This window comes from Dermacentor silvarum, chromosome 4, assembly GCF_013339745.2.
Source record: "Dermacentor silvarum isolate Dsil-2018 chromosome 4, BIME_Dsil_1.4, whole genome shotgun sequence".
NCBI lineage: Eukaryota > Metazoa > Arthropoda > Arachnida > Ixodida > Ixodidae > Dermacentor > Dermacentor silvarum.
Window position 1 is genome coordinate 117,771,134 of NC_051157.2, and position 24,231 is coordinate 117,795,364.

General features: G+C 48.7%; 1 protein-coding gene across 2 annotated transcripts in view; it reads right to left on the minus strand.

Annotated features, from left to right (window-relative positions):
* Window positions 1-10,679, minus strand: part of LOC119450570 (uncharacterized) — a 33,556-nt gene extending 22,877 nt beyond the window's left edge. The window contains exons 1-2 of one of the 2 annotated variants that reach the window (XM_049665984.1): window positions 10,380-10,679; window positions 1,422-1,525 (exon numbers count right to left, since the gene is read on the minus strand). In XM_049665984.1, coding sequence (XP_049521941.1) covers window positions 1,422-1,503 — 82 coding nt within the window. In that variant the 5' untranslated portion in view covers window positions 1,504-1,525; window positions 10,380-10,679. The remainder of the gene's footprint in view (window positions 1-1,421; window positions 1,526-10,379) is intronic. The other variant, XM_037714073.2, reaches the window with a different exon arrangement.
* Between the last annotated feature and the right edge of the window lie 13,552 nt (window positions 10,680-24,231).

Sequence of the window (24,231 nt, forward strand, 5' to 3'; positions counted from 1 at the left end):
ATATGTGAGACTTGGTATTGAAACCCCATATTATTAATGTTAAGGCCCTGCGTGTTACTTGCAGTACTTTTCACGGCACATAGTGTACATATTCTCTTAATACTGCTCGCCTAACTCAAGTTTCCACTTCAAAATACCTTGGTATTTAAATTTCTCAGAGCCTTTCCTGGCAAAGTCATGTTGGCCACACGAACAGTAATGTTAGTCATACTCTTCTTTATAATAAACGTAATTGTAGTGCATCTCCCCACGAACTTAAAACTTTTGGTTTATAAAACATTAGTTAGGCGAAAGCTTGAGGATGCATCTTCCATTTGCGATCCTCATGTGAGTTAACGTAATCTCAGCATAGAACCCATTGAGAGCCGCGCAGCACGTTTTATTTTATCTAACTACTCATGTACAGCAACTGCAACTGTCACTTTAATAAAATATAATCCTTATTTGCCGAAGCTGTCACGTCGGCATAAGATTTCGCGTGTCTGTCCATTGCCAATAAATTTGTCATTAGAATGTTACTTTAAGCGATTCTCTTTTGTTGCACCCACTCCTCTTTAATGTAACTGTAGAGAAAATGAACGAAACGAAATAATATAATGTACTATTACTATAGAATGTTTACAAAATAAATTTGTAATAATAAGCACCAGACCATTTTATAATTGCATAATTCAAACCACAAGGTTTTGGGCCAGATGCTGTGTCCTGCAGAAGTTTTGTATAACACGGACTCTGAATTTAAGGACTTTGAAATTGGCGTAAATTGCATTGCTGTTTCACTTACCATTATATTGAGCGGCATTTTGTGATCGCAACATTCGTTGCAGCTAGTTACAGCTGACTGCTTTTAAGAATAAGCGAATGACCGGCAAAAAGCGAGCAGAGAAGCAAGATACATTAGTGCTGCTGTTATAACGTTCAGCTCATTTGTTCTCGCATTGTTCCTATAATATTACTGTGTTTTCTACAAATAAGAGCTATCCCCGAGGACAATCCTCTATTTGCGATAACTATAGTGACCGCATTTCTTGAAATTGATGAAAGAAACCGTTTAATACAGATGATCATGCTTTAAGTACTCGAAGCACATTGTAGTACTTTCGGTACTCAAATGTTAATCAGGAAATATTTCTTCATTATATTTGTATAGAGGATAGTCGCGCTGGTTTTTATATCTTCTGCTACTGTAAAGCATTGACGGAAAAAATTATATTGTCTCAAGAGAACCAATTTCTAATAACGGTAATCTTTCGACTCAATTACACGTGGTATACTTTGGTCTTATAGAGCAGGTAGTATAATACGGTGTCTTTCGGGTGGTTTCTATGATTACAAATGTCCATGAAGATATTTCAATGTCCCGAGATTATCAGGCCCAACGCAAGCACGAGACAAGAGGTAGGTCAGCAAAGTATACTCACCTATTGCACCGAACCCCGCGTCTACAACAATGGGTGCGATGGCGACGAGTGCGACAGCTAATGCGCTCGTGATTGCCCTCATGATTGTTTTGCTCTGCAGAAACCTGGTCGGGGAAAGCAGTCTCGTTTTATGCAGAGGCACTCGCAGCCGGGGGTTGCGAATGCTGCTTGCATGAGCAGTACGCGAGCACGATCTCCACGAGATTTTTCACAATTCCCAGTATGACAAGTTTTCATTACTCATCTGTGTCCTACTTTCAGGTGTGAGGGGCTTTTAATGAAACTGTAGTGATATATGTAGCAGTGAATCTGCCCATAGCTCACGCAAACAAAAGTAATGAGAAATATCTGTGTTCGGAGGTATACTTATGCTATCTTTGATTAAGTGAACCTTCGCTGCGCATGCTCTCGAATTTTGGATTTTAATGCGAAAGCTTCCTTCGGCCATTTTCCCCACATTGCGGTTTGTATGTTTCGTCTGGCTCTTTATGTAACGTTGTGGGGCCCCTTGACACGCGTCTTTATATAAGATGGAAATTTCCGCGAGTTCGTTGTGAAGCTCGTTCTCACAATCAGATGACGGACTGAAGCCTAATAATGAGGAATAAAACACCGTTGCGAATTTCACGTGAACAAAAAAGCGCATCGACACGTTAGGCGCGTGGCATAGTAACAATTTATTTACGCAAAGTAACTGCACGCATCTTCCAGCTGACGATGAAGATAGGAAGTTACAGGACGTGCTCATCGCCGCAAATAACTTATCGCCCCTCTCATCGCACTGTGGCTACGTGGCGCGTTTTTACGAGGTCAAGCATGCTGTGTCTTGTGATTCGACGCATTTAAATACGGCATAAAGGTTCCGCTTTTTGTGAAAGGTTAACCATGGTGGCTGAGAGACGCGTTCTTCACTAAAATCTACAGCGCGTCTCTTACCGTACCCAGCCATTTTGCCTTGCTACGTCATGAAAAATTCGCATACACCAGTTATCCTGAGCGTGTGGAATGTGCAGAATTTTTTTTTCTGTATGTATGGGCGAAGAACAGCACAATAAGTTTGCCAGACTCAGCCGCTGTCGACGTCTACGTAATGCGAAGCATTTATGATTTGCGGACAGTTGTTGTTTGAATAATGTAAGTTTGCTTACGAACGCTTGTGTAATGAATATACGCCGCAGAGTTTATATTTATAATGAGTGAGACAAAATGTTTCTAATGGGAAGATATAAGATTGAGAGGAAATTAAAACTAAGGGCAGATACCCAGTGGCTGCAGTGCAAATCGCCAGTGCCCACACCCAGTGCCCATACCCAGTCGCCTCTGTGGCACATAACTTTACACTGCAAGATGACCGGGAGCGGCCCACTTAAACAGGAAGATACACCGACCGTTTGGTTGCAAGAAAGTGGCTGCATTCGGAGAGAGAGAGAGAGAAAAACATTTATTTAGACCATTCAGATCGTTGATCTTGAGGACGAGTGGGTGGTGTCCTCATTCCAGGACTCCACTGGCCATGGCTGCTCGACGTACTTGCTGGACGAGAGCTTGTTGTCCCGCCAGGGTATCGCCGGTCAGCTGTACCTCCCACCGCTCAAATGACGTGTTAGGCGTCTTTAAATGTTGAGGTTTGCCCCCGCACCCCCACGAGATGTGAAAGAGTGTAGGGCGTGTGTCGCCGCACCAGGGGCAGATGCCGCGATATGTTTGTGGGTATATTTTGCTGTATCTGTGTAGGTTTGGGAATGTGTTTGTTTGGATAAGTCTGAGGGCTATTGCCTCTTCAGTGCTGAGATTTTTGTGAGGGGGAGGATAAATCCTGCGGTTGAGTCGCTGGATTTCGAGTCGGTCGCAGTAATTTGATGGCAGGGGCACAAAGGTAAAGGAAGGGGATTGATAAGACGATTGGTTTTGCCCCGCTCGGTTAATTAGCGCTCGAGCTAAGGCGTTCGCCCTTTCGTTCCCCTCCAGTCCCGCGTGACCCGGCGTCCAAGTGATTTGATGGGTTTCTTGTAGCCTCGGGCCTAGAATTTGAGCCGCCAGCACCGGTGTTCGTCCGTTGGTAAAGTTTCGGCAGGCCTGTTGCGAGTCGGTAACGACATGAACTTCCCTGCCCACCCTGTCATGTTGTTTTATTACTAGCGCTGCGGCTATGGTCTCAGCCGCAGCTGGGTGCTCTGCCCTGACGGAGGCCGCGAGGGTTAAGGAGTTGTCTCTCCCGTTCACGGCAGCTACCGCGAAGAGGCCCCCTGCGGGGTACGCCGCCACGTCCACGTACTGTACGTACGGGTCACTCTTGAATTGTCGGCGCTGTCTGTTGACCCGCGCCTTGCGTCGTCCTTCGTGGAGTTCATGACTCATGTGCTTTGGTATGGGGTTCGCCGTGATCTTGCTTCTGACCTCGGGCGGGAGTGATCGTTGCCCATCGAGGGCACGAAGCTCCGTGGCCGTGCCGGTTCGGTGGAGGATGGCTCTGCCCGCCGCCGTGTTCTGTAGTCTGGCTTTTTGCGAAGCCATAACCGCGTCCGACAGCTCAGCGAAGGTGTTGTGGATGCCGAGAGCCGCTAACCTCTCGTTTGAGGTGGTAACAGGGAGACCCAGGGCCGTTTTGTACGCGCCTCTGATGATGGCATCGACTTGTTCTTGATCGCGTTTGTTTAGCGAGTCGTAGTGATACGGCATGCTAAACGTTACTCTGCTGATCACCAGAGCCTGGACGAGGCGGAGCGTGTCCTCTTCTCGCATGCCCTTGCGGCTTCTTGTTATTCGTTTGATAATCCGCGAGATCTGGTTGGTGGTGGACCTTAGGGTTTGGATGGTGTGGGATGCTTTCAAGTTGCTCTGGATCCAAAAACCCAGAATCCTAGTCTTTTTGCTTTCCGTGATCTTGTGGTCCTCTAGATAGAGTTCGATAGGGCCGGGTGACTTATAGATTCCTCCTCCGTGAACCCGTATCACCTCGGACTTCTCGGGTGCGCAACGCATCCCGCTCGCTGCCGCAAATCTCTCCACGGCCGTCGCGGCCTCCTGAAGGGTCGCCTCCTTTTGCGCGAGGGAGCCCTTGGTGGCCCAGAGCGTGATGTCGTCCGCGTATAGGGCGTAACCGAGGTCCGGGATCTTCCGCAGCTCTTTGGTCAGCGCTAGCATCGCGATGTTGAAGAGAATCGGGGAGACTATCGCCCCTTGCGGCGTTCCTTTGTTCGGCACGTCGATCGTATCCGATCGAGTCTGGCCTATTCCGATGGTTGCCGTCCGGCCCGTCAGGAACGATTTGACGTAATTAAAGATGCGCTCTCCGCAGCTGATGTCGTTCAGTCCCTTGAGAATGGCCTCGTGAGAGATGTTATCGAAGGCCCCTTTCAGGTCGAGTGCGAGCAGGAGGTGTTCTCCTCCCTTCGGGATGCCCTTGAGAACTTCGTCCTTCAGGATTAGGAAAGCATCTTGCGCAGAAAGTCCCGGCCTGAAGCCAAGCATGGTGTGCGGGAAGAGGTCACCATCCTCTATGTAGTGTTGGAGGCGAGCTCCGATGACCCTCTCGTACAGCTTGCCGAGGCACGAAGTCAGCGAGATGGGACGTAGGGCGTCGATCGCGGGCTTCTTGCCTGGCTTGGGAATAGTCACGACTTCCGCGTGTTTCCACTCGTTCGGTACGTGGCCCTTGCTCCAGAGTTCCTCGTTTAGGTATTCGGTCAAGTCCAGGATGTGCTTCGGGCTCAGGTTTCTAATCATGGCATTGGTGATTTTGTCAGCCCCGGGAGCAGTGTTGCGCTGTGAGGCTCGTGCCGCGGCATACACCTCTTCCTCCGTGATCGGAGCGTCCAGTTCAGGTCTTGGTTCCCCTTCGTATTTTAGGAGGCAGGGTCGTATGGGGTCGCTACCCAGGTATCTGGTTTTTAGGGTGTCAATCAGATCCTGGTCATTCCCGGGGAATTTGTGAGCGATTTCTTGAAGTGTCCGACTGGTTGTCGCTTTGGCCTTGTCGGGCTCGATCAGGCAACGCAGGATGGCCCACGTCTTCGCCGTACTCAGGGTACCTTTGAGCGAGGTGCAAAACTGGACCCAATTTTGCTGCGTCAGCTCGGTCGCGTAATCTCTGGCTTCTTCTGTTATTTGAGCGATTCGTAGACGGAGTTTCCGGTTTAACCGCTGTCGCTTCCACCGTTTGAGGAGGCCCTCACGGGCTTCCCACAGGTGTAAAAGCCGGCGGTCGACTTCGGGTGTCTCGACCGTGCGCTGGATGGTTTTGGTGGTTTGGATGTGGGCGTCTCGGAGGTGCTTCATCCATTCCGCTATGTCCGTTATACCGCTTTCGGGTGGGGGGTACTGCCTGTACGCCTCCCAGTCCGTGAGCCTAATTTCTCCAATTGTTCTCTTGAGTTTCGGGGTGGACACCGAGATGCTGAGGATGTAGTGATCGCTGCCCAGTGTTTCGCCCAGGTGCGTCCATGAGTATTCTCTTACGTTTTTGATAAATGACAGGTCCGGAAACGTGTCCCGACTAACACTGTTGCCTACACGGGTTGGTTGGAGGAGGTTGGTTATCAATTCGAGGCCCGTCTGGTCAACCGCATCGATGAGCGACCTCCCCTTCTGCGTGTCTTGTTGGTAGCCCCAAGCCGTGTGTCTAGCGTTCATATCGCCCACCACTACCAGCTGGTTGCAGCCAGCGGCTCTCGCGCTGTCGTAAATGATGTTGCGGAAGTCGTCCTTTTGAGCCCTCGGCGGACTGTACAAATTCAAGATGAAAGTGCTACGTCTACCCCTCTTTTGCGGGAGGACTTCCACTAGCACGTGGTTAATGTCATGATGTTGATAATGTTGTCCCACGGCCGTCACCGTTTTGTGAACTAAAACCGCAACCTTTGGTGATCCCACGTGTCTAATTACGTAGTAACCCCGTAGCTTGATGGGCTGGTTCCCGACCTCTTGAAGGCAGATGACGTCGGGGGGGTATGGGTGGTTTTGGATGAAGAGCTGGAGCGAACTTGCTTTCTTGTTGAAAGAGCGACAATTCCACTGCCAGATCTCGAGGTGTTCGTGGGCGCTGCGTGTGGTGTTAGCCATTGCTGACGTTCATGCCGCCGCCGTCGCAGTTGTCGGCGTCGCTGACGTCACCCGTATTGTTTGTGCGCCTGTAAGCCTTGAGGCGTGTGTTGTTGTTCTCGTCGTCAACCCGCTTGCGCGAGCCAAACTCAACCTTGCGTATTCTTCTTTCAAGGTCTTCACTGCTTAGTGTGTTCTCCTTGACTTTATTGTTCAATTCGCCCATCTGGTAAAGCATCTGCTGCATCGTAGCATAAATGCTTTCGAGGGTGACTACACTTGACAGGCCTGCTGCTGCCGAGACAGCACCAGGGAGTGAGGAGGGCGTGGTGGTTCTTGAGGGGGGAGGAATGGAAATGGTGGGCTGGTAGCCTTTCGTTCCGCTTTGCGGCCCTGCCTGTGTGTTGTTGTTTGTTTTGCTTAGCATCGCTTCTAAGCGTTGCATGCGTTGATTTAGGTCATTAACCTGAGCTTTGAGTTTTTTATTTTCTTCCCTAATGCGCGTACATTCTGGGGAGCAGTTACTATTGTCACTGGTATTTTGAGCGGAGGAGGTACTAGACTGATTCCGGCTCACCTTGTTGTTGGCTTCTTTCTTCTTGCCCGAATGGTTTTTCTGCTTAGACGTGCATGACGAGGTAGAAGGCAGCCGCTGCCCTTGCTTCTCTCCTGGCTTTGGCCACTCCGAGCGGTATCGGGACCTGGACCTGGACTGGGACTGGGATCGCGACCTGGACCGGGACCTCGACCTGGACTGGGCCCGGGACCTCGAACGGCTCGCCGACGACTCCGAGCTGAACCACCGCAGGTGGCTTCGCCTTGTCCTTCCTCCACCATTGTCGTAGTCTTCCGTCCACCTTCCGGGCGGAGGATGCTTTTTGGTGGTAGTACTGTTGTTTTTCAGCCTTTGCTTGCACTCGCGAGACCCCGTGGCATGGGCTTCGCCGCAGACTGCGCACTTGAGCGAGCACTCGTGGTCGTCCGTGGGGTCGTGCGTCCCGCAAGCTAGACATATCTTGATGTTCGGGGTAGGACAAACGTCCGATCGGTGTCCCATGCGCTGGCACACGTAGCAGATTTGTTTTGTGGGCTTGTAGGGGTGGCACTCGGTCTCCCCTCCGTAGTAGTAGACGTATCGTGGAACTACGTGAGAGCTGAACGTGATCACGGCCGTCTTGGTCTTTCCCAGCATGCGGGCTTGCACGATTTCCACGCCTTGGGTCCTCACCCTTAGGTGGGTCATAAGCTCCTCAGGCGGGGTATCCGGGTCGATTCCATGAATGACGCCCCGGGCCACTCCGTCCGGTGCCGCAACGTAAGAGTTAACTTCGTAAAGGTTGCCGCCTAACACAATCCGCGTGGTCTTGCGCGCAATATCGGCGACCTCCTGATCTGGGGTACTAACAATGATTATGTTGGAACCGGGTCTCAAGCGCACGAGGAAATGCGAATCGTCAACTTTTCCTCCGCAGGCGGCCGAGACGGCTTTCGAGATTTGGTGGTTGGTGAAGCTCTTCACCTGAAGGCCTTTCTTGGGCCGGATGATGATTTTGAAGTCGCTACGTGGCAGGGGGGGGAGTCGTCGCCTCTTCTTAAAAGAAGGCTTCTTTGATGCCCCAGCGCTTGCAGCTGCGTAGGATGTTGATGAAAACGCGGTGGTTGAGGAGGGTGATACCGGAGAGATCACCCTGCCTGCCACGCGTACTTGCTCGCCTCTGGCGAGCTTCTTCTTCGTTCTTCGCTTGAGGTGTAGAGACCAATTGGAATAAGGACATTCCGATGGCGTCCCTTGCGAAAGGTCCTCATCCATAATGGCAGAGTGGTCATGGCGATCTTCCGAGATGTCTTGGAAGTCCATGGCAGTGGTTTCTTGCGACGAAGGCCCGGCGGTAGCTTGTACAATAGCACCGGGGGCGGGTGGGGCTGTCATAACAGCACCATCTCCACTCCCTCCGGTAGAAGTAGAAGCGACCGGCTGGGATCCAGCGATGTGCGCCATAGTGAGCGTCGAGAAACCGTAGCAAGCAAGCGAGCGGCGGCAAAGGCGGCGGAACGCCTCGCCTACCTCCTCGCTGCCACGTACGGCGGCGTCAGGCTTAACACGGCAGCGCCGCCCCGGAGAACTTCAAAGTCCAAAAGCGCAAAATAATATGCACTCACGGTCTTCAAACTTCTCATGGGGGGTTTGCATTCGGAGAGGAATGCTTCGCACCAAAAATTGTCACTTTCGCCCGATGACGAATCATTGAAATGCTGTAGCCGAGTTTAGCGTAGTGCTCTATCTCCACACATGGCGTTCTAATACGCGGAGGCGACACCAGGCGACGCTGGCTCGCGAGACAACTGTTTATGTGCACCATAAACGGCACCTATCGGAAACAACGCTGGCGCAATGAGCAACGACGGTAGCGGTGTTAGAGGCGTCGCACTTGCTGGGTCACAAGATGAGATGGACGAAAAACCGACGATGTTTGCCAACGCCCAATAAAAAAAAACTTTGTGCCTTTCCACTCTGTGAAAAAGGACGACCGGCGAAGCTGTTATGTGTTCTTCCAAAATTGCGAAATTATATATATGTATGACTATATATCGCATGCAATTAAAGCATCACTACAAAGACACCATCATCTATCATTATACTCCTTCATCCACTTTATTTCACCTTAATCAACCTTAATTCTCCTTAATCTACACTAATCATGGTTATTCTCCCTTAATCGACCTTAATCGACATTACTAGACCCTAATTTACCTTAATCCACTTTATCCCACCCTAGCCTTTCTTAATCCACCTTAATCCTCCTTCATCCACCTTAATCCACCCTAATGCGCCCTAATCCACCTTAATCAACCGTAACCCTCTTTGATAAAACCTAATCCTCTTTCGCCCACCTTAATCCACCTTATTCCATCCTAGCCCTGCCTAATCCACCTTAATCTTCCTTCATCCAGGTTAATGAACCTTAATCGATCATAATCCGGCCTAATGACCCTAATCCAGCTTAATGAACCCTGTTCTCCTTAATAAACCCCAATCCACCTTAATCGATCTTAATCAGACTTTTTCCACCTGAATCCTCCTTCATCCACCTTTATTGGTGGATTGGTGGGTGGACTACCTCCACCGCAGGTCGGCCCGCTATTTCACCATCTTCGGGATCAGCCCGCTGTTTTCTCTGTAGACGCGACTTTTTCTGACACCCTATCGGCGCACACATTTTTGTACAGAACCTAGCCATATACAGCTTCGCTGTAAAAGTATTAAATTTCGCTTGACGTTCACTACCCGTTTCACTCAGACCAGTGCATGTACAGTGGTAGGAAGTATGAGCTACAACACGGTGTCCGAGATTGAAGGTGTCCCAAGACTACACGGCGGCGCCGGCATGCGAAAAGTTGGTTTCACAGATACCGGCAATCGGAATGGCGTTGAGTTGCCCAATATTGCGTATTTCGGCGCCAGCGTGCAGTCATGGCGCCCCTTGAACCACTGGCACCGTGTCGCAGCTCATAGTGCGCGGGACTGTACACGCATACTGTCGTATGCCCATACCTCCTCCGCGCAAACGATGATGGCAACATGATGTGCAAACGTTCATGGAAACAGTGGGAGCCAGAACGCTGCCCTGGCTCCGGCAGAGCCTATTGAGCAGAACGTCAAGCATGGTGCCTAAACTCGGTTTCGAGTTTTGCAGCCAAACATACAGAGGGTTTCTTGGGATCTCCTCTCATGGCACGTGCCGGCCGCGCCTGTACTGTCGCTACCTGGACAGCACGACGGTCGCCGCACCGACGACGCGTATGCGCCATGAGCGCCCGTGCAATGGCTACCACAGCAAAAAAGTGCCTCGGAATCTCGCGAGAAGTTTCACTAAAATTTGTCAAAGTTACAAAGAACATCTACGTCATAAAACTTACCTCTGGGTGCTAAAGGCCCAAATTGTCTCCTTAGAGTAACGTAAGTAAATTACTATCACTTAGTATAGACTTGCCCAGGCTGCAGCGTCAGCAGCAGTGTTCCAACCGGATGTTATCCCTGGACACGGATCAACAGATGCCACCAAACACTGCATGTATTGATGCACAACACGGGTTTCGCAGAACATATATAACGCATTATAACACATTCACAGAACACATCATACCTTAGGGCAAGTGTCCATCGCAAATGTGGGATGCAAGTACATGGTGACAACAGAGCAGCATGGAAACGGTGTGACAATGCGTATTATACTTCGATGCCGGGTAGCCGAAGAACTGAGGACAGCCGAAAAGAAGGCCAGATGTCTTTATTACGACGTCATTTATAAGAATCGCGGTGCGCAAAAACAAGCTGACGTCATTTTTAAGAATCGCAGTGTGCAAAAACAAGCCTACACAATGGTTTGCTTCGAATACCCCTGCTGGGACAATAAGTGCCGTTCGAAGGCATTGACCATCGTCAGACGTTAGCTTTCGCTAGGTGCTTCTAACTTAGGCGCACGCACTAAGCAATGCGGTTATTTCTTTAATGATCCAGAATATAACACATGTATGATGTAAGAAAGAAGCACGTAACTACAAATGCTCTGGCCGAACACGCAGAAGCGACTCGTCATGAAATAGACTGGGACAACGCAAAGATAACACATGTATGATGTAAGAAAGAAGCACGTAACTACAAATGCTCTGGCCGAACACGCAGAAGCGACTCGTCATGAAATAGACTGGGACAACGCAAAGATAATAGAAAAAAGAAAAGGACTGGACTTCTCGGCTTTTGCTTGAATCCCTGACAATTCAGACCACCGAACACACACTTAATCGCAACGACGGCAACTTTCCCCACGTGTACAAACATTGCTTACGTCACATCTTAAAGCCTACATAACCATACCATTTCCGCTTTCAACTTCATTGTGAACAAGGCTCCCGTGCGGGAGCCGAAATGTCTTATTATATTTTTTCAACTTTCGTGGTCGGTGTCCGTTTTAATTATTGTCATGCATATTCCCGACCAGATGGGTTTCCGTCCAACTCTTGACTTGATCCAGAATGGAGTCAGAATTTGTTTCCTAAGGCGATGCCACCAGTTTGATTCCGGGGAACTCAAAGCAGCTGCACTGTTTCATGGCCAAAGGAAGAGGTAATGTTGCAGCGGCAGACGTGTTGGTAGCGTAGAGAGGCAATCAAGGCGCTGCTTTTCCAAATGCCTGGCGCCGGAATTTTGATTCCTAATCCACATGGCCCCAATGTACATACTTTTTCGTTTTGTGCCTGATTTATTATTTTTTTTTCTTTCTAGGTGAAATTTCCAGTTCATACACTCCAATACATTCCTTTATTGCTGATTATATTTTTTTCACGTATTCCTATCCAAGGTGATACAGCAAGACGAGAGCTTTCAGTGCAAAAAACATTTACAGTATAGTTCAGGCACAAATGCCGAAGAACCGATGAAGTCATCAGCAAGCACGGCAGACGCCATTGTTTGAAACGTTGCACCAATTCGATAAAGCATGTGGACTATTGTTTTGCGCAGTCTGGTGTGCGATGTAATGAATAGGTTTTTGTAGTAAACAATCATCCGGAGACCAGTGAAATGAAGATGCCTTCGTTTGCACACTAGGTTATGTCATGCACATCAATTAATAATAACGGCGGTAGAATTACGCTTCGCTGAGGCATACCAGACTTCACTGAAAAATAACTAAATAGTAGCGGTCTACGTCAACCAAATGTATTCGAAATGCCATATAAGAGGTGATCAAATGATTTAATGAAGAGGGAAAACTAATTTCAGTGAATGTATTTAAATGTGCAGAATGTGGAGTGCTATCAAATTGTTTGATAAAATGAAGAAGTGTTACATTGATTTGCTTAGCTTTGTCTATGATTCAAGCGAAAGAGTTACTAGTGGAAATAAGTCGCGTGGTGATGAGTAAGCCCTCGCGGGAACCGTGCTGATAAGGCGTTGCTGTACAACTACTTAATATGTATTTAATTATCATCCATTAAAAACAGTCCCATAATAAACATGACTGTCTTTCATTCTCGGGCTGCCGTTATTAATTAATATTTTTCTCCGGACAATTGGGTTATGGAATCGAATACCTAATACCCATATCTTGCCTTAATATTTTGTAGGGGCAGGTACGATCATCGTAAAGTCACGTGTCTCCAATAACTGTGGCATGGGAGTCTTAACACAGCATCATTACCTGAAGTTTAGCGGCTTTGTCGATTACGAAGCGTACGCGTATGTGTGAAAACGCACAAGCGCTGTGGTAAAGGACCAGAGAAATGCCACGCGCTGTACTATGAATTATTTCCAGATTATATTTTCCCGCATTTTTTATTCGTCATATGCAAATATTTCGTCATGGACAGGAAGCTTATCGTTGACAAAGTACACATGCTTCCCGTCTGATTTATCGCTTGGCACTCTCCCACGCCTGCCTTCGCCTTGCAAGTGGGTATTAAAAATATTCGTTTTCTGTGAAAATTTGTGTTTGTTTTAGTTTATTCGCATGCTTAGGAACGTTTTCTTCTTAATATATTTCTTCAGATATAATAAGACAGGATGGTTTATTCAGTTTCGGCCAATTATATGGTTTCTGTCAATCAGTTGACATGTAAATTTGAGCATGTATTAAGCATTTACGCTTTGTCTGTTCTTGAAGAAAGAGAACCTGAAGTGTAAATAAATTGCTCTTTAACTAATAAGCACGAACTATGATCCTCCTAGTGAAGATACGGTAATTTTATCGTATTTTTATTGTGAGAATGCGGAATGTGTCAGTAAACGGGGCAGTTATGCTTATTGGTGTAAAAAAGTAGCTGCAACAATTGTTGGTAAACCAAAACAATTCCGCAGAGACGCTGGCCCTACAAGAACAAGTGGGTGAAACTTTTGTGCCGGCCGACCAGCGATTGGAAAGCAACGAAATCAGTCGTTTTCATGAAAGGCATTGATCCTCGTCATCTTCTCCAAACTTTCTTTTTCACAGTCTTATATTCTTTTAAGAGAAGAAAACAGCTGCGAGAGTCATTGTTCAGTGACGGAGTAGTATCGTTCAAGACTCACCATGTTCGAGTTCACTTTACTAGACTGCGGACTTATGTGCAACAGGCGTGCGACTGCTTAAGATAGGTCGCCGAAATGTTCTAATGTGGCGGAGGGGCCACCACACTAGCTTCCCTAAACTTAAGTCATCACAGAACCTTCCAACGCTCGAGAACCGCCGCAAAACAGCAAGGCTACGCCTTTAAGGGCGCAGCTCTTAAGCGTCCGTTCCAGCGGCGAGCGTATTCGGCGACATAACCGAGCGACCGGGCACAGTGAAAGATGAAAGCTTCTCTGTCCTTCGTCTTTTGACTGGTTTTTACTATTCAGTATGTACCAACTGACCCAGACTGCTACTCTACTGCAAATATGAAAGCGAACGCGGAGTGCAGCAGGGCGGGGGTGAAAGACGTGAGGAGGAAAGCGGAGGATGGTATGGCAAAAGGGTGAGAAGGAAAGCGGAGTGCCGGCGGCGACCTGGCATGCGGCCAGCGCGGACACAAAGTGGGCTTAGGACCCACTGCGCATGCGCTACTTCGCATACGGCGCCGCAGCCAAGGTCGATCCACATAGATCGCGAAGCTTCGGGTGAAAAGCGGTTCAGAACCAATTGTCACCGACATCAGCAAGGGTGGTTATGGGAGCAGCGATTGAAGCGCGACTATGTATGGAGGGAATAAACACTGGGAAAGAAAAAAAGCGTTTTTAAATTAAAGCGAGACGCATTTATATTCGTTAAACGAAAATAATATTCCTAATCCGTTTTATATACGCATGGCGACAAAAGAAGATACAACTCTATTTTACTTGATCATTATCAGTAAATGCCTTTTTTCAGCGCCCACCGTGAGAGCGCCCATCGATAGCGGCAGGCGCTGACGCTGCTATCACTGGTAATGCAATACAGCTCTTGGAGTGCGTGGAAAGGCGCGCTCGTAAAGTTCACCTGTTACAATACGCCCCCCTCATATGTGTTGTGTTGCATGTCGACGTTTGTCTGAATTAGGTGACGCGGGTAGTTTTATTGTCTCTTAACCTGTGCAGTCAAAAGTAGTGAGTTGCGACCGTCAGATACTTGTTTACTTTAGTTGTTTTCGTGCAACAGCGCTGGCCGACGGGCTTGGCGTCCGACGAAAGGACGAGCACTCTACGCAATCTACGCCCAAAGTGTTCGTCGGCCTCCAAAGAAAGTATGTTCTGTGCAGCGACGCGATTTCGACACCCGTACGGCTGATCTTTTCCGGCATCGCTTTTCGCGCTGAAAACTCGGAACGCCCATGAAGTCGAATGGCGGGGCATTTGAATATACAGCTCTAATGGCAGGCCTCCGAAAACAAATTTCGCGCCTATGAGAACAAAATGACGTCACTTCTGTTTTTGACGGATATGACGTCAACTTATTTTTTCTTCCGCCGGAAGTGTTCCCTCCTCACACAGATGGCGCTAAGCCCCATGAACCGCCGGTAAGCAACCATGTTTTGAACGTATGGGCTTCTATATGGAAGCTTCGCTACCAGGTATATTTACCTTGCCGCAGCCGCTTAATTTGAGAATGCGCTCCGCGCGAGCCAGACGTTCCCGTGTTCACGCTTCCTTTCTGAACGACGCAACCGGTGGCAATGCTTCGTCTACCGCTGCTGCTAAACGAGCTGCCTGAGCAGAGGCTCAGCGCCGCCGCCGAGAGCACCCTGTCGTTCAGAATCGAATTCTCTGCCACAATATATCGCGAATTTAAAACACCTTAAACAGCTGCGCTCGAAATTTACATTAGGGTGTATCGTAACCGTCGGTGAATTTTTCTACAGGTTTTATCATTCGCTGTTTCACCAGACCGACGTCACGCCTAAGCATCGCACTTCATCCCGTCATAACCATTCAAAGGCTGTCTATACCCCTCCAGCTCAAACAGCGAAAGACTGGATTCATCTTCCTGCTGAAGCGGTGCACCACTCCAGTCATTAATCTTTCAGGGCACTCATCAAAAATATTACTTACTAGATATGCCCATCCCTCAGGTAAAACACCAAGTGGGGTATTTGAGGCATCAATCAATAAATAAAAACAAAACCACGCGGCAGAAACCGTGTTCGTGCTGTCGCGTTGAAAGCCACACTATATCCCCCTAAAACAAAGACAATAAATAAAAACGACCGGTTGGTTCGGTTATTCCGCTGTTTCGAGTGATTTTGTGTTGCTACAGTGCACCGAATGGCTTCTTAGGCAAAGGAGAAGGTGTCAGGGACCGAATCTTTAGTATTTAGAGAAAGTGATAGTCAGGTGTCAAGACGTAGAGAAAGAAATGTCTATAAAGGCAGGAGGGTTAACCAGAGGTAGTTCTGGTTGGCTACCCTGCACGGGGGTAAGTGGTGGGGGGATAAAGAGAGAAACAAAGCATCCTGTTCTGAATTTCAGTTTAACACCGCAAGTGCGGCCACAAGGCATCTCACTCGCCCTGCTTTGCGCCTTCGATGAAGACGAAGTGGAAGCTTTCGCGGTGGCCGCTTCTCCTGGTTCCTCGGCTCATCAGCAGTCCGATTCTTGCCCAGACAGCACCTTAAAGTCCATGATCGCTTCTGACTTACCACCTCAGCAGACCGAAGAGCTCCACCACGTTCTGTTTTCCGACCTTGACATTTTGGACATTAGCGGCCGTCCCTTGGACCAAGCCACAGGCGTGACTCATCGCATAAATACCGGCGATGCGCTTCCTATTCAGCGGCGGCCATATCGCCTGTCCGCCCTTGAGCCTCAAATTATTCAAAGTGAAGTTGACAAGATGCTCGCAAAGAACATCACCGAGCCATTTTGCAGTCCCTGAGCATCGCAAGTCGTGTTAGTCAAAAAGAAAGACGGCACATGGCGATTATGTGTGGATTATTGGCACCTTAACAGAATTACGAAAAAGGACAGTGCTCTTTGCCACGCATTGATCAAGAGCTGTCGCTCCGGGTACTGGAAGATTGCTTTTGACAATATGGACCGTGAAAGGACGGTATTTGTAACACCTTATTGCCTTTACAAATTCAAAGTCATGCCGTTCGGACATTGTAACACTCCGGCCACTTTGGAGCGCATGATGACATGCTCAGAGGCTTCAAATGGTCCACATGTTTTACAGCGGAAGCTGTGATAGGCTTATTCTAACAGCTGTTTCGCCGCCGGTGGTGTCCGGTCTCCGTAGCAGCTATCACCTGGAATGAGAGAAAAATACCTAGTTCCCGCCGGGGTCGAACCCAGGCATGCTGCGTGGCAGTCAGCTACTCTACCACTGAGCCACGCCAGGGCTTGCTAGCATGCACCGGAAAAATGCCCATAAACACGCCCTAATGCGCGAGGAAACATGCGATGAGACATGCGCGCCGCGCCGCGTCGATACGTGCACACTGTGCATAGCAATCGCATATTATTACACCAGGTGGCACGCCATGTAGCAGATGAACACACAGAGTTAGTATACTAACTGTAGAGGAAAAGCGGGGCGAAAAAAGTGGGAATCCCATAGGTGCCGCCATGTTGCTATGACTCACTTTTGAAGCACTAAAAATATTCAGAATATTATGCAAAAACAAGCACTTACATGTAGCACGTAGGCACATACAACGTTTGAAGTCCATTGAAGTTCATATTTTTCAGAAACATCGGATGGCGTAAATTTTGATGTAAAATTTACAGCGACTAAAATGCTACGTTTGCAGGCGCCTTTACTAGATGACGCTACCATACTGACGGAGGCTCGGGATCGCGTTGACTGCGCGCATTGAGGAAGGAAAAAACTGAGGAGAGGCCCTACCCCTTCCGCGTGCTAGGAGAAAAGTGTGGAGGCAGTGAAAGTCATGGTATTTTTCTTTATTTTTTCACGATTTTTGCGCTGTAGCGGCCACGATGTCGTGTCGCAATGACTGCTTTGTTATGGTGTGTGCGCTCACACGTGTTGTGCCGTAGGTTTCGTGCCGTGGCAAATGCGCCGTGTGGGTAGGTTTACGTTAGTCTCTGTGTTTTGTTCCGCTGTTTTACCTGGACCGTGCTCTCCCGGATGTTGCTGTGGCCAGGTGGAACTGAAGGAACTAAAACGTGTGAGAAGAATGCGCATGCAATGCACGGCGCCACGGCAATGGTCATGGACTAAGGAACATCTGCGGGAAATTTTGCCCTCTTCGGCGGAATCATACTAACGTGCCATTGTAGACCGAAACCACTGTGTTCCAGAATCTGTACAGTGAACGCTTTGCAGGTCAATGAGAGGCGTGCAGTATACCTGCTTTCAACAGCGGGTGATAATAAGTAAAGATGATAACGTAGAACGTTATGCAAGAATGCATAATCTTGGCTTTAGAAGTTTGTGTTCAGTAACAACTTGCTTTTGTACACATTAAAACACATGTTGCTCAACTATTACTTGTTTCTCGCAGTACTGCGACAAGAAAAGGTCGTTTGCAGAGAGCGCTTTCGAGGGTCATACACAACTGCACAGGTGTGCCGGTGGAGTTTTAGGCTGAATATGTCCTTCATTTGGCTGCCCTCGACATCGGCATTCTCAATGCCTGCTTACCCACCTGTAGTGTTCCATGACCTAGATGTGCACGTTGACGTTTACAGTAGCACTCAAAGCTCTCCATTCATTTGCGAAGTTCAGTATGAACTTCTTTCAACATGACGTCGACAACGGTAATGCGACGACACATCGCGATTACATCTTTCGGTTTAGGATCGCTGCGGAGCACGTGCACCCGAGCAACCCGGTGGCGCGCAGTGCAGCCTGGTTTCGCGAGACATGTAAACAAGAGAGACAAGATGGCGACAACTGTGACGACAAGATGGCGGAGTAACGCCAACTTCCGGCGTCACTTGCTTCACAAAGAGTGACGTCAGGGCCCCTCCTCAGTTTTTTTCCTTCCTCCATGATTACGCGCCTCGTCTGAATCGCATCTCGTCTGCGCTTGCGCGCCTGCACAGAGTAGCAACATGGCGGCGCCCTCGTGGTTCCCGATTTCAATACATGGGCGCTATGGAGAGCTTTCCCTCAGAGTTCGTTATATTAACTCTACGGATGCACAGGTACCCTATTGCAAAACCCAGTATCCAGTGCCCAGTGTCATGCCTTATTATGGGCCCAGTGTCGCGCGCTGGATGCTGGGACCCTGGCAAAGCGCGGCATACTGGGAGGCGCTGGGCTTGGGGTACTGGTGCGAAATGCAGCTCTAGAGCGAGAAATACGTGGTGCCTGGCTACCTTATATATTTTTTCGAATACAGCAAGAAACAGAGAGCGTTGTAATGCAAAAAAAGGAAAAAAAACCAAACAACTAGGATTCCAAACTCCGACCTACAGATCCTAAACCCAGTATGTTACCACTACGCCACGCCGATTCGTTATTACCGATTCATATTTTTCCATGACAACGCGCAGACAGTTAGAGCTTTGCACAGACGTCTCGCACAGACATGGTAGATGCGCTATCGCCCCCGCAACTGAACCTTACGTCTCTACCACAACGAAAAAGTTGTTGTCCGTTTTGCATAGTATGCCTGGAAGTGCTGCAACAGTGATTTGCTTTTGCGATTGGTATATTAACCGCGAAAAAAGCCTGAAATTAACCGCCAACCCTGGATGTTGTACGCGCTGTTACTGCCGATATTCACAGCCGTTTCTTATTGTTCGCGCAAAAGTAATGCAACATTTCCATAGCTCGACAATGCTTTTCAATCGACACGTATATTTAGTCACATATCTCCGTCAGAGAAGCGGTTGGTTAATGCGGCTGGCAGCCTTCGGCGACAGCACTTATATGTATGTTTATAACGCTTCATATCGGCGTTCATCGCTTGTTGTGCTGACCACGTAGACACGACAGAATGGTCTGTTTAAAAACCCCGATGGGAAAGCTGAACTACAGAGTAATTTATCCTCGTTAGACTTGTTGATTCCTCAGCCCAGACGGGCCGATATAGTGTAGACGGACTCGGCGGTTACGGTAGGCTTAACCTTCGGTGGAAGCGAACGATCTCGGTGTGGGTACCTGGTGAATGCGAAAATGTTTGTATTTGAGCTTTAGAACTTCTTTAACTACTATTTTTAGTACACCAGGGAAAGTGGAAGCGCACGAATCGCCGCAGCTTTGTAGTCGGTGCGATAATATCAATCAGCGGGAGGCTTCCTGAGGTTCGTTCGAACGCGTCTGAACGGCTGCTGGATTTCGCGTCGACTGTACAACACTGCGACATCTCGCAGTCATCGACTGCGTGCAAACTACTAGAAAACTGTGTGAAATTTATGATACCAAATTATAGCGCTATTTAGGACAGGAGTCTGTTTTTTGGACAAGAGATGCCCATAAAACTGTATCAAGCCTTTAATATTCAACAGCCCCTATACCCCGGCAGTGCGGCACAAACGCAAGTAGCGCAGTCTCCAGTACGAGCCGGCGAACTCCAGCGACAACCAGCGCGTGTACAGCGCACACCAGTGTGCCCCAGCGTTATAGCAGTGAAACCAGAGTCTCGTCCAGCGTGACCCAGCTCTTATCCAGCGATCTCACGAGTGTCGCAGTGACTCGCAGTGACTCCCAGCGTGCGCTAGCGTCCCCAGTGCCACCAAATGTCTAAAAACGCGCTGGTTTCACACTGGAAGGCAGTGGAAGACGCTGGTTTTTGCAATATGGTAGCGGTACAAGGTAGAAGGTTGGAGGAAGTAAAATAACTTTAATAATATGTATACAAAAATGCTATCAAATATATATGTACCTGAAGAAATCAATCTGGCTAGGTAGCATTGTCCCCGCCGTGTTTCAAAGAGGATGCCGATAAATAATAATCATAATCATCATGACCTGGCTAGGTGACTCTTTCTCACCGCTTTTGTTTCAAAGCAGATGCCAATAATTAAATCATCATTATCATCATCATTAGCATTGTAGCGTGTCTCTTTTCATGCGCTGTGAGAAACTCGCCGCATAGCTTCGTTACGTGGACAAATTATATCCCAGTGGCATATAACACACTAGGTGACAGGCCATGTAGCAGTGGCATAGGTAGTTGTACAAGGTAGATAGGGAAGGTTTGAGGAATAAAAAGAAGATTAAGGAGATGTATAGTAAAATGCAAGAATGAAATATATGATGAAACAATGCAAGCTAGGTGACTGGCACTGATCCGTTTCAAGCGGAATGCCATTAATCACCATCATCATCATCATATAGCATTGTATTGTGCCATTTCTTATGCGATGCGACATTCGCGCCAAGTAGCGTCGATACGTGCGAATATTACATTGCAGTTGCGCTATATTTCACGAGGTGTCCCGACATGTAGAAGTTGCATGTTGCATGTAGCTAGACCTGTGACCGGCACCTGTGATTCTATATAAGTTCTTCATACTGTTTAAAGATCTAACATCCGTGTAATGTTACTTAGTATCGATTTCGCCCTGGTTCTCATGTTGACAATTTGTGATGTATATTTTTGTTTATATTGAGTGTATGTTAAATAGTAACAATATCTCACATGCCACGAAGCAGCGATTAATTTCAACTCTAGTGTTTTTTTTATCACGTAATCTGTTAGTTGACAATGCTGGCTTCTCTGTTACAATATGTTAAAACGACGTTGTTGTATTTACTTTTGTGCTACATGTAAGCTTTCGCTGTTGCCAAACACTTTCAACGGAGCAGGAGCCTCTGTCAGTCCTCGATGTCTTTTGCTGCTATCACCGTTTCTGTAAAGATACATAAGAAATGAAGACTTTCACTTTCTAAAGACTTTCACCTGGTTAACTCAAGTAGGCTAGGTGACTATTTTCCCCCATCCCGTTTCGAAGCGGGTGACAATAAACCATCATCATCAACAGCATCACATCGTGCCACGGGTGAGGCGATGTGACGTGTGCGCCATGTAATCTGGATGCCTGTGTTTACTCTTCGGTACTCGTTATGGCGCCTCCTCGCGAAGAGGTGAATCGTAGAGCTACGTGCACGGCTGAAACCAGGCAACGTCGGGCTCAGCAGACTGCTGTGCAGAGCCCGACGTGTTGCGGCGCAAGCCACATCTCGCCTTCGACGCCGGGCGGACAGTTGAAATTGTTCTCGTGAAGATGACGCGAACAGGCTTCGCTGCGAAGACCCTGTTGTGCTTGGTGCAGAAAATAAAACTCTTATGGAGCCGCTTCTCCAGCTTACGCTGTGACTGTGCTGCGGGTGCTGCGCAGGCCTGTGACGTTTTTTATGCTACTTGAACGACGTCATCATTTTTTCCCCCAACTTTCGAGACTAATATACAGCGCCTCTCAGCCGTTCTCAACGTTTTTCGTCGGGCCGGACTGCAGCTGAACTCGTCCAAATGTCACTTTGGCCACCGCCAAATCACAGTGCTTGGCCGTCTCGAAGACGCTAATGGTGTACAACCAGACTCTGGAAAAATCTGCGCAGTGAAGAACGTCAATGTTCCCGATCTGCAAAGGATGTCCGCTGGTTTCTAGGGCTATGCTCATACTTCCGCTGCTTCGTGAAGAATTTTGCTGACATATCGAGGTCACTTACTGAGCTTTTTAGGCAAGACGTGTCTTTTTCATAGGGACCGGAAGAGGCTTCTGCGTTCTCGCGCCTCATAAGCCTGCTCACGACTCCTCCGATACTTGCCCACTTCGACCCGGCTGCGCCTACCGAGGTTCGTACCGATGCAAGTGGCCATGGAGTCGGTGCAGTGTTAGCCCAATGCCAACTACACTAGCCGCCTCCTATGAGTGGCTGAGCGCAATTATTCGATTACAGAGCGAGAGTGTTTGGCCCTCGTTTGGGCGGTTGAGAAATTCAGACCCTACATATACGGCCGGCCCTTCTCTGTAGTTACCGACCACCACGCGCTGTGCTGGCTGTCCTCTCTCAAAGATCTTTCTGGACGACTTGCTCGCTGGGTCCTGCGCCAACAAAGAATTTCATATTCGGTTGTGTACAAATCCGGCCGTCTGCACCTGGATGCAGATTGCTTGTCCAGGTATCCAGCCAACAACCCCGAGAACGCTGGTGAGGGCTCCAACAACTGTAATGTTTCCGTGTCAGACCTGATTAACATCGGTGAAGAACAAGACCATGACCCTTCATTGCGAGAAATCATCAATCGCCTAGAATCATCAGCTAATGACGCATTCGTCCGGAAATTTGTGATTCAGGAAGGTGTCTTATACCGGCGCCATTTTCAACCTAATGGAGCTGACCTCCTTATTGTCGTGCTTAGACACTTACGATGGAGTGTCCTCGCAGAACACCATGATGCGCCCACGGCCGGGTACCTTTGCGTATCTCACACCTACGAGCGCGCCCGGCGCCGTTTCTATTGGCCAGGCCTTGAGCGCTCCGTCCGCCATTACGTGGCCACTAGTAAATCGTGCCAACGTCGCAAAACACCCCGCTACTACTTGCTGGTCACCTTCAGCCGATTGACATACCCACGGAAGCATTCTTTCGCGTTCGACTAGATCTTTTTGGCCCTTTTCCTACATCCACCTTGGGAAGCAAATTTATAGCAGTGGCTACTGAATATGCTACACGCTACGCAATTACCTGAGCTCTGCCGACCAGTTGTGCAACTGATGTCGCGCACTTGTTACGTGCTGTCATATTACTTCACGGCGCCCCCAGACAATTGCTCACTGACCATGGCTGTTACTTTCTGTCTCAAGTCGTTTCCAACATACTCCACTCCTGTTTGATTCAATACAAACAGACCACTTTTTACCAGCTCCAGACCAACGGCCTCACAGAATGCTTGAACCGCACTCTCACAAACATTCTCGCTATGTGTGTTTCACCGGACCACCGCGATTGGCACAATTGCTCTTCCCTACGTAACTTTTGCGCATAATTCCTCTAGTCATGACAAAGCTGGATTTTCACCTTTCTGCCTATTGTACGGACGAGAGCCGATTTTGCCTCTCGACACTATGCCCCCACCATCTGCCGCCTTCACTAGCGAGCATATACGCACGTGATGCCATCGTGCGGGCTGACCACGCCCGCCAGCTTGCCTGCGCTCGGCTTACGGCGTTACAAATTAAGCAGAGGCGTCGCTATGATGCTTCGCACCGTGAAGCGCCTTTTTCTCCTGATGCACCTGTGCTTCCCTGGTCCCCTTCCCGCCATGTGGGTCTCCCCGAAAAGCTTCTTTCCTGGTGCACGGGTTCATACCACGTGCTGCGGCTGGTGACACCTGTTACCTACGAGATGCCCCTGTCAGTTCCCACACGTCGTCTCTTTTTCCGTCCAGTGACGTCGTTCACGTATAACGGCTCAAGATCTACCATTGCGCTTCCGACGACTCCATTGAGAGCTCCGGGACGGTGCTCCTGCCACCGCGGGTAATGCTACGGAAGTTATTTCAGTGACCAACAGCAAGCCGGTGATGGCTGAAAGGCGAAGAAGACGATGTTGTAACCTGGTACGGGCTGTTCCTTCTGGGCAGAGCTCCATGCATATGCGCTTGTAAATATACCTGTATATAGTCATTCCCGCGCATATTTATACGTAACAATATATTGTTACTGCGCACGTCCCAGTGGCAGCTGGAGTTCCACCGTCGGCTACGTGGACAAGGGCGAGCGTGGCAGGAATTAGAACTGTCTTTAGGCGCGTACGGAGGCTCGAGTTCATAACCGACATATGTGCTCCTGTGTCAATAAGTGCTGCTACAGGTATACCGTCCACATCCACGTTGATGAGGTTCTGATGGCCAGGCAGTG